Consider the following 14,525-nt stretch of genomic DNA (forward strand, 5'->3'; position numbering starts at 1 on the left):
AACAGTAAACAAATGTAAAACTTATAGAATGAGTAAGTCCTCTACGCACATAAAATAAAATGTATAACTCAAACAATTTAAAGTTGAAAAAAGTTTGACTAGCATTTTTCCCCCAAAGAGACTTCATCTAGGGGTTTCTACACTGAAAGTTGTGCAATAATTGCCTGTAGTTTGAAGTTCCATGGATGGAAATGACAAATTCAAAATGACAGGGCTTTTTTGTTAAAGTGAAAATGAATTGCGGACTTCTAACGATACTTACTTTTAGCGTACAAACTCGCCTGCATTGCCTGCACATAAATAACCTATAGGGACAGAATGCAAGAACTTATTGTAACTTCCAGTAACTACGGAATAACGTGGGTGGCATTGTCCCATTTATTTATTTACTTTTTCATAATTGTCAGTCGTGAAGTTCGAAACTGCAAGTTTTTTTGGCGGACGACCCATATACAAAATCTATAGCATAGCACAATGATGATGAAGTGCCTCGAAACACTGAGAAGAGACTCTCTAAACATTCATGAAATGGTGCGCGCTTTGAAGTGGTGCACAGCTGCGGTTATTGATTAAGGTGTACACACTGCAACTATATATTCGTGTGCAAGTGCACGGAGTCAAATATTATACGTCCCAGGCGAAGTTGCAAGCTCAAGCTGACTGCAGACCAGATGAAAATTTCATCTGCATTTTGAACGGGGGCGCGCGCGCGTCGATCCCGCAACGATTCCAGTCTATAGCCGAGTCCATAGTACAGTTAATATAATGCGGATCGTCGACCTCCCCTGGAGACGTCCGATTGAATTCGCTTGAATAAATGAAAGTAACTTTTTTTCTCTCTTATTACGCGCGCCCGAAGAGCATAGTAAAGAGACGAGGAAGAAATTCAGTGCCGATTCGCGCTGATAAATTTCACGCAATAAAATGAAAACAAATTGACTATCTCGCTCAACAGTCATCAGGCTGTCTTTTATACGTAATACGTTTGATTAATTACACCCTAAATCGAGAGAAAAACGGAAATCTCCTACTCGACGCAACGACAACTGTTATCCTTCGTTTAAGCGCGATCGACGAATAGAGAAATTGTCATTTTGACCTTGAATCAGTTTGCTCGGGTCTTCGTGTACACGCATGAAAGGAGCCAATGTGAAAATATATATGACAGCTACACTGACGTGTACGATAAATATACATACGCGTAATAATAATTGTCTCGGTGTGCGGGTTTTACATCGAGTACACGTACACGAAACTACGAAGAATTATAAAAGTCAGATAAGATGCTCCAGCGATTATGACGATACGATGTTTTCCAAAGAGGCTCTTTGCTCGCTCGCGCGCCAGGGTTTATCGTTTAACGCGAAAGTAATTAAACTGTCTTGGCCACAAAGTTTGTTAATTGCACTCGTGCTTTGCGCTGTTTAAAGCAAACGATCGCTCAAAGTATACACGTCGGTATAATATTGCGACGGCGATAGGAAGCGCCGCTGCAGGAACCGCACGATACCGCGCCCCGGCCGTGCGCTAATTATTCTTTCGAGGCGCGTATAATTAACGATCGTTAATCGCAACACACACACGCACGCACGCACGCACGCACAAGAAAATAATGCAAACGCTCTCGTGCTTGGTTTCGCAGGTGAAGGAGGCGACATCGGGCCGCCAGGTCGCAGCGGTAAGCGGCCAAAGGCGAGGAGCCGCGGCTGCAGTGGCGGTGACGGCGCAGACGGCGGCCGCAGCCCTGCCAGAGCCGAGAGAGCCGTCTTAGGCCGCATCACCGACGAGCTAGGACGACAGCAGCCGAGGAAATTAGCTGAACTGGCAGCAGAAGAGCAGAAGAGAAGCTTGGATCGGCGCCGTTCGCGAGCGGCAGCGGTGGTGCAGCCGCGGCCACCAGCGCCGATTACGATCAGCGGCCAGCTCGGTGGCTGCCAGCTCGGGCTCGGGCTGCAGCAGCCCCTACTGCCTCTGCTGCTGCTGCTCGCGCTGCTTCTGCTGCTGCTCGTCGCCCAGGTCCAGGGGATCGGCCATCGGCCCGAAGACGACGACTACAGCCTCGAACGCGGCTACAAGTACGTCGACGACAACGGCGGCTTCCGGCTCGTCGAGGTCGATCACCGAGGGCCGGCCGAGCCGTCCTCCGCCTGGAGGTTCTCGTTGCCATCGTCGGCGGCGGCGGTATCGGTAGCCGCGCTCGTCGGCCTCCAACCGCCCGGGCTCCAGCATCATGGACGGCCGACCGAGAGCAGTCGGTGGCTCAGCTCCGGTGGCCAACGGGCAGCGCGTCGGGACCAGCACTTCGAAGACGAGGCCACATTCGGACTGCTCGTCCGTCACTTAGAGGTCAGACGCTCTTTTTTTCATTCCTTTTTGTATTGAACTTTTTTCGCAGCTTACCTTTGCAAACAATTATTTCGCGATGCCATCGCGTCAACCTATCGAATTTAAAGTGGCTAAACGATGTTCACAGTACGCAGTAACGTCGGCCGCAGCAGCAGTAGGTGAATTGCCTTGGAGCCGAGCTCCTTTGGGCGCCGAGGCTTTGGCTGGAGCCGAGGAGTCGTCTCGGCACGAGACGCGGAGCATGCCGAGATCGGCCGAGCGGACATCGACATCATCATCATCCTCAGCAGCAACTGCAGCAGCAGCAGCAGCAGCAGCAGCGCTGGCAGCTTTGGCGGCGCCGCCCTCGCCCCTACACTGAGAAAAAAAATTCATTGATTCAATGAAACGTTTAATTGAATACAATCTATGAAATAATTTCATTGAAATAATCTTTTTTTATTTCATTCAGCAAAATATTTAATTGTTTTCATGAAACTTTGGTAAAAACAATTAAATATTTTGTTGAATGAATGAATTATTTCATAGATTGTATTCAATTAAACGTTTCATTGAATCAATGAATTTTTTTTCTCAGTGTAGTCCAAGTCAACGAGTTCGAGCAAACGGAAAGCAGCTCCGAGGCAGCAGAAGCAGCAGCAGCAGCAGCTACTGGACGCGATATCCATTTTGCAGGACAAGCGAAGAAGCGACAAGCCAGAGTAGCGACGGCCGTGACGACGACGACGGCCACGACGACGTCGACGACTCCGTTGACGATTAGGAGAATAGCGAGGACGCAGGCGACGAGCGCGAGGCACGAGCGAAAGAGCAGCGAATACGAGGACGAGACCAGCGCCAACGACGACGAAGCTGCAGCTCGACTTTCGGACGAGTCGGCAAGCGGAAATATGGTATCGCAATCGCTGACGGGTGGCGCCAATAGCTCGGCTAGCTTCAACGGCTCGAGCTTGTCTCTCGATGGGGCGAACCACACGCGCACCGACGGCGAAGAGCCCATCGACGTGACCAGGTTCGTAGCGCATATCGCGCAGCTCGGCTTTCGAATCGTCCAAGTCGCTGAACAACCTCTTTCTCCGTTTGTCAATAGGGCAATATTACTGGGCTGCATCCTGGGCACGATAATCGCCACGGCGGTATTCGGCAATCTGCTGGTTATGGTCTCGGTGATCAGGCACCGCAAGCTGCGCATCATCACGAACTACTTCGTGGTGTCGCTGGCGCTGGCCGACATGCTCGTGGCCATGTTCGCCATGACGTTCAACGCCAGCGTCCAGATAACCGGCCAGTGGCTCTTCGGCTACTTCATGTGCGACGTGTGGAACTCGCTCGACGTGTACTTCAGCACGAGCTCGATCCTCCACCTCATGTTCATCTCGGTGGACCGCTACTACGCCATCGTCAAGCCCCTCAGCTACCCGATCAGCATGACGAAGCGCGTCGCCATGTACATGCTGCTCTCGTGTTGGATCTCGCCGGCCATCATATCTTTCGTGCCCATCTTCAACGGCTGGTACACCACCGAGGAGAACGATCAGTTTCGACATCTTAATCCGGACCAATGCATCTTCCGGGTGAGTCCATCTTTCCTTTCTCTCTCCTATATACTAAATGAATAAATGAATTGCGACAAATGTGCCTCGAGTATAATATATGTGAGTAATCGTTACTATGCGCCGCGGACACAGGTCAACAAAGTATACGCGATGCTCTCGTCGAGCATATCCTTCTGGATACCATGCACGATAATGACCCTCACGTACCTGGCCATCTTCCGGGAGGCCAATAAACAAGAGAAGCAGATGCACAGTCGCATGGGCACGGCCATGTTGCTGAGCCACAGGCCCAGTCGAGATCTCAACAACGTGAACGGCGAGCTCAACAGTGGCGGCGGATCTTCGAGGACCCTCACGCTCAACGAGGTAAGAGCCTATATACAGCACTCCTCGCTACGAATACACAATGAAACGTCGAATGACAATGTCAAATGCACAGGTGAGCGGGGCGGTGGAGCATCTGCACACGCCGACCAAAGACAAGAACATCATCAAGATGAAACGCGAGCACAAGGCGGCCCGCACCCTCGGCATCATCATGGGCACGTTCATACTGTGCTGGCTGCCCTTCTTCCTCTGGTACGTGATAACGTCGCTGTGCGACCCGGACACCTGTCCCTGTCCCGACATCGTCGTCTCCATACTGTTCTGGATCGGCTACACCAACTCGGCCCTCAATCCGCTCATCTACGCCTACTTCAATAGGGACTTCAGGGAGGCCTTCAAGAACACTCTGCAGTGCGCCTTCTGCTCGCTGTGCAGGCGCGAGCCCTCGGACCTCGAGGCCCTGGACTTTCGTAGGCCGTCGCTCAGGTGAGATGACAAGGTGCTTGTTGCTGCTTTTATACTGCTAAATAATCTGTGGCATGCTCGTTTTTCTATCTTTATATACCCTCGATTTTATTCGCATTCAAGCTGACCTTATAGCCCCTCGTAAGCTAGGCTCTCCTCTTGTACACATGGTCCATCCAATATCCCAATGCCCGAATAAACATCTGCGCACCAGCAGGCTAGATATTAGCTGCTGTATACGCTTGGTCGCGCGCACTGCAGCCATTCCCGCATGATCGATTGTGCTGGGCGATCTTTCGAAAATAATTTCGCGTTGTAAAGCGTTTAAAACGTCGCATTATACGATAGCTGCGAGAGCTGCTACACGTCCTGGCTAATATACGTATCCAAAATAGCGAATCCACGTACATTTACACACACACACACACACAGCTGCGAACGAGATACGATATGTGCATAATGCAAACGCGCGAGCGTGTGTGTGCGCGAAGCTCTAAAACAACATTAAGGTCACTTCCTTATTGGCCGCGCGCGCTCGACTAAAGTATCGATCGGGGCGCGTGCACCTTGCTCGAGGGAATATCTCTTTTACTTATCTTTCAGCAATGGCCCTCCAGGAGGTCGCTGTTAATGACGAAATAACAACGTGCGAGCTATACCTATACCAATGACCGGCCCGTTAACAAAAGCCCTCCTCGCCGTCGTCGTCGTCTCGACGTTCGCTATAAGCTTGTAACTTTTTTATTCCTGCGCGTTTACGCCGTATTATGATATTTGACATAAATAAATCAAACGACTTGATCAATGCAAAGCCGAACGAGCGCGTCTGAAACGATCGATCGATCGATCCGCCGTTTAATTCAATAAAAGTTATACTTCGTAAAAAAATGAATTAAATCTACGGATGAGAAAATGATTTTTTTATTACACGCTATAATGCTATTTATATGAAACGTATCGGTCGGTGGCAGTTATATATATCGTATATAGTTCTCGCATAGAGCTCTGAAAAGCCAAACGAATTGCGCATTCGAGTCGCAAGAAAACTGCGTGGGCCACTTGATAACGTCGCGGCCGAGCTTCGCAATATATATACACATTATGAATATCAGTCGGTCAGCTTTTCTCGGATTTTTTTTTCGCCAGCACATGCAGCTGTGAGAGCAATGTCGCACGTGTGTGAGTGTGCGATTATATGTTATATATCAACGCGACGAGAGTCGCACGCATAACCGCATTGCTTTATAGAAAAAAAAGAGAAAAAAAATACAATGACGTAGATAGATGGAACGTAGACGGAGTAGTATACATATTTGTATAGACTTGCGAAGCGAAATCATTGGAGCACGATTCACTATTGAAAGGCAGCTTGAGCCGCTGCCGCTGCGGCTGGCTGGCAGTGTCACTGCTGCTACTACTGGTACGCCGATAAGCGCGCAAAAGGTGTAGGCTTTCAGCATAATATCGATAACAAGAGGAGTGCGCAGGAGAGCTCGAGGAATCCATGCCACGATCTCTGCTCCTGAAAACGTAAATTCACCAGCAGAATAGTGAATGGTGTCTCCTTTGACGGAGAGCGCTGAACCGCATAAGACAAGCATATGAGTGAATCCCGAGATATTTTCATATTTTGCAAATTAAAAATCGATTTTGCTTTGAAAACACGCTTATTTTATATATATGATAACTCTCATCAAATTCGTATGGCGCTTTTGAGGATATGAAGCAAAGTTAAATAAGATAAAAAATTCATATTACGGTAATGTGAAAAAGGGAAGAAAAATTGGTTTGAACAACGCCCAAAAATTTATAAATGGTAAACTAAACTTTTTCGATTCCCTGAGAAATTTTACGGAATATTTTCCATTTTTTGACCTAGTGTTTATGATAAATTTTTCGGCGCCCTTTATAGAGAGTTAAAATTTGCTACTTTTTGTAAAGAGCGTCATTTTTGGCAATTTAAAGAAATAAATTATAACATTTAATAAAAATTTTCTAAAGTACAGCTCAAAATTCAACTTAAATTAAGCAACGGTCGTGGTAAAGTCCATGTTTATTTTGTATTTAACTTTTTGCTATGTACGTACGCTGAAAATTAAAATTGTACTTGATTCTACTAATCAAAAATTGTTATTTTTGATAATTTCGTAAAGATTTACCATAGTACCTTTCAGGATTATGGGATTTTTCGATTTAATTGCTAAAATATTAAAAATCCAGTTGAAATTTTCTCGAGAGTGTAAAAAGCTTGGGTAACGAGGCCCGCCATTCAGTTGCGATATTTATAAGATATCAAAATATTAACTACAATAAATCGTGGGATTTACTCATACGTTGCATGGAGAATGTATTATTACTTCTCTATTTTCCAATCATCTATAATAAATGTGGATATGACTATAACATGATGGTTTTGTCCGTTTTGGATGTTTATTTTGCAGGTACGACGACCGAACGAAGAGTATATACTCAGAAACCTACATCAAGCACAATGACCGGCGCACGTCGAGCGACTTCGGCAGTAGTCTCTGAGAACAAAGGAACTTTAGATTTTAAGCTGTGCGAAAGAGAGCAAGAGAGAGAGAGAGAGAGAAAGAAAGAGAGAGAATTACACATATATATATAGAAAGACACGTGTCGTACGTATGCGAATAACATACCGACGCAAAGTTGCATCCGTCTCGACGACTACTTCTTATACTACTCCAATTGCGGAACTCGGCTGTGTGGCGCACCATCGGATATTCGTAGCTGCGCGTCAAAGAACTCTGTGTAACTCACGTTGTCGCGAGTATAATGGGCCAACGATGTTGATGATGATGACGACGACGATGAGTGCAGTAGAATGGCGCGACTTAATTACAAAGCAATCCATTGACAAATCCAGCAGTATCGACACCCCAGTAATAAGATAAATTATATGTATATCGTGTGCTTGCGCGAGTGCATGTACGTCAAAGTGTGTGTATGTGTGTGTGTACATGTGAGAGTGTGGGTGTGCACCGTCATCGCGCGAGTATACAACCATTATACTCGTTTTCACAATCACGAGTGGAAAATAGAAAACAGAAAAAAGAAAACGCACATTGCCAAAGTTAGCTTGTAAGCTGGCGTACGTAAACTAAACGTATAATATACATTATATATACCTAGAGGTAGAAAGAAAGAGAGAGAAAAAAAATACGCATCGTTTCGTCGCTGTTCGACTACTCGTCTATTTCGTCGTCTATTCGTCGTCACTGTGTGTACGCTATGCGCCACGCCAACTCTGCGATTGTGTCTGTCAGTTTGTGTTTATGTGATTATGCAAGTCCGACTCTGCAGCAAGTCTATTATAACTGTGAGATAGCGTGCGTGCATGCGTGCGTGTGTGTGTGTGTGCGCGCATAAAGTAACTGCCCGTGCGCGTCTATATACCTATGTATAAGTACATAAGTAAAAGTCTGCGTAAATATACATACGCACTTTGTCGTTATTTGCTCAATTTGCGCGTCTCTCGTGTACACGTCTTTTTGCCTCGGCTGGCAGCTCCGCGACCTCGCCTGTTTACGGAAAAAGCAGCAGCATCGCGATCGCTGCAAGTCGCTGCCGTTGTTGTCTGAAAAAGCTGCTGTCGCAACTATCACCGATGCTATTGAAACGTATTATTATATAGCATCATCGCTCCGGATCCCGATCATTTCTTCTTTTGTTCTGGAATTCCATCTTTAAACTATTTTTATATATAAAATACGAGCGTGCACATAAATATAAATAAATAAATGAATGTATATTGTAATGTATCGAACGTACAGTTAGTCATGGGCTCGGAATATCGCAAACGCAGCCCGCTTCGACGACACACGGACACACAGACACACATATATATATACACACACACACACACACACACACACACACACGCACACACGTCTCGAGGCTCGAGATTTCCAACTCTAAATTCTAAATCCCACGCGCAGATTTCCCAAAGGGATTTTCCCGTATATATATATATTTACGCGTTATACGCGTCGCACGAGTGCGCGATTCGAGATTACCCGCGCGCCGCGGAAGCTGCATAGGTATATATACACAAGCTAAACCTCGCGACGCGCAATTCTCTCGCGATATTATATACATGTGTATACGTATATGCGTGCCTGGTATGTGTATGTACATTTGCGGAACGATTCGAACTAGTATGTACGTTATGTACACTCGATAATGCTTGCACATCCACGGCGAGTACACGAAACGGTTGTAAAAAAAAACGTATTTTAATTTTTTTCTTCTTTTTTTCTCTTGCTTACGTGTCGGTCTCGAGTGCATCCCAAAAATGTGTGCGTACATACGAATGCGAATTGTAATGGGCACAGTGCGTTGTTATTCGCGCGCGTGCATTAATCTTCAGAGCCACAAACAAACAGAAATAAAAGCCAGCGGAAAGTTTATCGGAATTTTCATTAGTTCATTTTGCGCGCTACATCTGCGTGTCAGTAAATATTTTGATATGAAAGTACTCCATGAAAATCGTACATGAATGACTATTAATCGTTGAACGTAATTGAATCGTGGGCAAAATGCGTCTGCGTGCGTGTGCGTGTATGTATGTGCGTTCGCTTCAATCAATTGAAACGATAATATTGATGCGCGCGAGCAGTATATTACGACGTGAATCAAGAGCGTTCCATGAGCTGTATCAATGCATGTCTTAGCAATATCCGAGAGTTACTATATTATCGAGTAACCATTACAATAACAAACAAATCTAAAAGCCGGTATTAACTTTTACCCTATCTACTATTATCAATATTGTTATTATCGTTATTTATTTTATTATCATTAAAATACTAATTAATGTTATTGCCTATCATTTATTTTACTATTGTTACATTGTTATTATATACTTATTTATTATGAATGCTATTTTTATTGCGCCGAGAAAGAAACTGGAGAAGTGGTGAAAATGCTGATGCATTAATTAATGACGAACAATTTATGGTTCTGTACATACTGTTTGTAAATAAAATCATAAACTTTATTGTATATATGAAAAAAAATACGTAAACGTACGCATACAATTATTATATGTAAAGATTCGTATAAATGTGTATTATTCACTCAATTAACGCGTTACGATCGGATCGGCGCGCCGTAACAATGAGGAAACGGAAAGAAATGTATAAATATAATTTTACGTTCGCTCTCGGCAACGCCAAGCTAATTGGATTTGCAATTTTATAACCCATTCTATACGTATATATATGTTGCATTGGAGAAGTATATTATAATATACATAAAAAGCTGAGCCGTGCTTGCAAGTGTGACTGTGCGTATGCGCGTGCGGTGCGTGTCTTGGGGCAGCAGAAGCAGCAGCAGCAACAGTAGCGCACTCGATCGATCGTTTCACCTTGTTGGCTTGCAATAAAATTACGTCTCTATAAAATCGGGAATAATTAAAAACGACGTGTATACGTCTCGAGCAACTGGAAGTATACAGATATAAATGTTTATTGAGAATTCAAGAGTCAGAGAGCGCGCGCGATGAAGCTAAAGGGAAATTAATCGAGCATACTTGATAGCTGCATATAGCGCACGGGGGGCTGATCAAAGCTCGAGCGCGCCTCCTGTTAAATAGAGAGCTTTATGAGCTAATGGCTGCTGGTATTGACGACGGATGAAGTGAAAAAAAAAATAAACGAAAAAAATAAACGATCGAAGCTTGCGGTACAAATCAGCAAATTGGCCCGTCACGTCGAACGTCTCAATTTTTTTTCAGAGCGTCCGCCGATCGATGCGGACGATTACATATATTATAGAAATCGATCAGGCCGAGGCTCGAGCTGTGCGTTATTTCGAGGCGCTATTCGAGACTGAAGATGGATCGGTTGGTCCTCGTAATCGTTGCGCCATGGGCTTATATATATTGTCGAGTACGGCGTGATTGGCGAAAATAGGCGAGACAGGCCTCTGCGGTAGCTCGTGGCATCAGCAGCAGCAGCAGCAGCGGCGGCGGCGGCGGCGGCGGCGGCAGTACGTATAAAGGCTCGCGTCAGGGAGGGCAGCGCACGGAAGGATTGCAGGGAGAAGGAGACGAGCTTTAATCTCGATACACCTGCTACATTGCATTTAACTACACCAAGCTGTACGCCGCTGCCGCTGCTGTAAGCGGAAAAGCAACACACCGGGCCAGATACGTCGAGTTTGTTTGGTCGTCTCGAAGCCCTCCCGGCTATGCCATTAATCCTTACTTATAGCTTCTCACTGCGATGCCGTATACTCGCATATACATCGTATATAGATAGATAGTTAGATAGATAGACAGATAGATATAAGTAGATAGGTAGGTAAAAGTAGATGTATAAACGAATAGGATAAATGTGTGCAGTGTGTTGTATATATATATATAGAGTACGAGTGAGCTGGCTAGGCCTGACTTACAGCTTTCTTTCGGACGAACTCCATCACGTTCTGGCATTGAAAAATATCTCGTCCGAGTACATAAACGCAGCTTGGCGGGTGGCTTCCTCGCTCGAACACGTTGCGTCACGGAACGACAACTAACAAAAAAATTAAAGAAAAGCCAACCAAAGCAAAAACGAAAAAGCAACTTATAAGTATACTTTCTGTGTTGAACAGCTCTTATACCTATTGATATATACATATGCCGAACGATCGTGTGCAGGTCTATTACTGCTGTTTTACTTTTTTCGAGAGTTGCGCTTCGGTTCCGTATCAGGGAATACAGGAGCGAACTAGCAAAGTCTTATATTCAAAAATGTCAACGGCATAATACGTGTGCACTTCTGCGCATTTCTGCGTCTCGCTCTTCCGTATCCTCCTTATTGAGAGGCTGCTCGCATAAAATATTCATTGTACGAGTAATGAAGGTTCGCTTCTTCCATTGTTTCTTTTTAAATACTTGCAATATTTATATATAACCATTAATATCATAACATTTAAGAAACACCTTCACTCTGATCCGAGAAATGGCCAACAGCACTGCAATTATTAATGACATTCTATTTGCCATTATGCCGACGCATATTCATGCGAATTCGGACGCCCCCGCTAATGTACAACGCATTAAATTCATCCAATGATTTGCGAAGCAGCGCGTGTTTTTCGTTGTGTAAATATTATAAATAAAATACACATACTACATACGTAAAATAGTGTAAACACGCAAAGATACACGATGTATATGTCATAAGTCTAGGTATGTAAGTCGATCCCAGACGTATCCATTTCTAAAAGAAACGATAAAGCCCGATTCTAAAATTGGCAAGCCACCAGAAATTCGTTACTTCGTTGCCCAACTATATAAAAGTAAAACGGCGAGAAAAAAAGTATAAAGTAACAAACAAAATACTACAAGTATGATGCATAGTAATAGTAACAATAATAATAATAATAATAATATTAATAATAATAGCAAATGACGATATCATAATAAATATTAATAATAATAATTATTGATAATTAATGATAATTACAATGAAGTGTGAATTTAAACGAGGCATAAAGAAACAAGCAATAAAACGTGAAATACTAAATTATTATGTGTATGTGTGTACCGTGTATATATCTATATTATACACTGATTATGCCGCAACAAAACTTGTTATATTATAAATAAATAATATACTTTGAAACGCACTGCAAGCAATTACAAATAAACGCCCCTTTTTGTATGTTAACAAAAAAAATGAAAAAAACTTAAAAACATCCAGTCAATGTACTAAACTATGATCGATTACCCAGTGATCTCGTCCTGGTGAAGCCGCATGAAAATTTACCTCGCAACGAACGTTGGTTATTTGTGTAATGAGGTCATTATTTAATGTACACATTTGAAATTGCACGCATCTAATTGTTAAATTTTGGATGCCGACCACGGACAATCAATTATAGCTGCGTGGATCGCGAGAAGCCACGCCACCACTGAGGCAGATCACATTCACATAGGCACACACACACGCATACATGTACGAGCAACGCGATAGACAAAAGTTAAAGTCAGAACAACAGCAACAATTACACCAAAGTGCATATGTACGGCAATTATTGTATATAAAATTTAAATCAAGCCCTCCCCCTTCGGAAACTCAATCGATCAGTTTGTTACATTATTATGCTTTCATTTGCAAAGTGATGAGAGATTAAACGAAAATTCGAGTAATTGCAGGTGCGCGATTATTATTAAAGCATTGCCCAAGTAATCGCTGTGAAAAGAGCTGCACGATTTGAAGCGACGAACGACCGAGTTCTTGCAGAGTGTCGAGTTTATCCCATGACTGCGCAAAGCTCGATTATTAAAGCAATGAAACACACCATTTGGCAGATATAGACATTATATTGGTGTATAATTTTGAAAAAATTGAAAAATTAATTGAAAAATCTTCGCGGGAGTTGAATTGATCCATGGTTGCTCTCTGTAACAATCTTTATTTTTGCCAAAGAAAATGCTCAATTACCAAAAACTAAAGTATTATTATAGACGTCGAGCTCGAATTTTTATTTCTGAAGCGCAGTATTTGAAATTCGGTCACTAATTTGCATTTTTACACTTGGCAGACACATCGATTACGTCAATGATATGCACCCATCCCGAATCACCAGGGACAACAGAAGCACACACCATAATACACTTGTACATTTATGTATAGAAAAACAATTACTTATATTATATATATATTATTAATGTGTAATGTACGATATTCGACTGCCTAGCGTGAGAATCAAAAAAAAAAGAAGTGAAAAATTAATCCACGAAAAGCCCATTATATGATTGTGATTACGTAAAGCGCTACTTATGGTATGCACTCGTTCAAGCCGCGAGCGAAATGTGAATGATAAATCAAATTATTAAACTGAACGTCGAAAGGACGCGACGTGTGTGTGTGTGCGTGTGCATGTGCTACATGTAAAGAGGGAAAGAGAGAAATTACATAGTGCGACAACGATACATAATGAATTGCATGCATGTGCGTGAGTGCATAAAATGATGGGACTCGGTGAGCGAGCGAGGCGAAAAAAAAAATGATGATTATTATACATTCGCTCGGCGCCCTGAAAATACTTATAGGTAATATACAGTACACAGCAAGCGCGCGTATGCATGCAATACAAGACGTTGATGCGCGCGAGGCAGCCAATATTACAGGCGCTGTTAAAAGCGCGTCGGAGCACCACGTGCGCACAGCCATGCGGAGAAATCGTAATGAAAATAACTCGATAAAAACGCAATGAATTTTTGCCAACGCGAATATGAATCGGATAAGGGAACTGTATACTTGAGTAATAATTCTCAAAATATTCATGATGTATACACACACACACACGCAGATAAGTATATATGTATATATAATTAACGCATAGGAACATTTAACTATAAAAATACGACGACGAGTCACATAAGTCGGTACACATACATATATATAAATTAGATCGAAATAAAGTGGACATTATTATACACAAGATATACTAGCGTATACGTACCCGCGGTTGTATTTTAAATGTTTACGCTTTTTTGTTATGTATGATGAACTATAACTTACGAGGAAACCTACCATTGGATAATAAAAACATTGTTTTTGGAAAAAAATCGACCATTTGTTTTTATTTGCCTTCCCGTTCCTCTGAACACTTCTTTATCTATTTATTTTAATCAGTCTTCTCTTACAGGGCATCACCATCTTTTGTACGTTGTCGGATTTCTTAAGGTTGATTCACCATCCCTTACTCCTACCTTTCCTTAACATAATGATGATAATAGTTAAAAATTATACCTGAAAAGCTTTTGAGGGTTTATATCTGTGGTGGAAAGGCCTAACGAGATAACTCCATTTT

General features: G+C 43.2%; 1 protein-coding gene across 1 annotated transcript; it reads left to right on the forward strand.

Moving 5' to 3' along the window:
• Positions 1-1,646: 1,646 nt before the first annotated feature.
• On the forward strand, positions 1,647-14,271 carry LOC106648940 (octopamine receptor beta-2R). The gene is made up of 7 exons (XM_014366127.2): positions 1,647-2,346; positions 2,474-2,699; positions 2,926-3,358; positions 3,437-3,920; positions 4,035-4,268; positions 4,342-4,715; positions 7,136-14,271. Exons 2-7 carry the CDS (start codon positions 2,588-2,590, stop codon positions 7,224-7,226), a joined length of 1,728 nt encoding a protein of 575 aa, XP_014221613.2. The 5' UTR covers positions 1,647-2,346; positions 2,474-2,587; the 3' UTR covers positions 7,227-14,271.
• The last annotated feature ends 254 nt before the right edge of the window (positions 14,272-14,525 follow it).

The sequence above is a fragment of the Trichogramma pretiosum genome, unplaced genomic scaffold (assembly GCF_000599845.2).
Source record: "Trichogramma pretiosum strain Unisexual culture from Peru unplaced genomic scaffold, Tpre_2.0 scaffold22, whole genome shotgun sequence".
Lineage (NCBI taxonomy): Eukaryota > Metazoa > Arthropoda > Insecta > Hymenoptera > Trichogrammatidae > Trichogramma > Trichogramma pretiosum.

Excerpts from the sequence above, each read along its gene's own strand:
- LOC106648940 (XM_014366127.2), top strand. The coding sequence starts at position 2,588 with ATGCCGAGATCGGCCGAGCGGACATCGACATCATCATCATCCTCAGCA. Across the intron at positions 3,359-3,436 it reads GAGCCCATCGACGTGACCAG|GGCAATATTACTGGGCTGCA; the intron begins GTTCGTAGCGCA and ends GTTTGTCAATAG. Across the intron at positions 4,716-7,135 it reads TTTCGTAGGCCGTCGCTCAG|GTACGACGACCGAACGAAGA; the intron begins GTGAGATGACAA and ends TTTATTTTGCAG.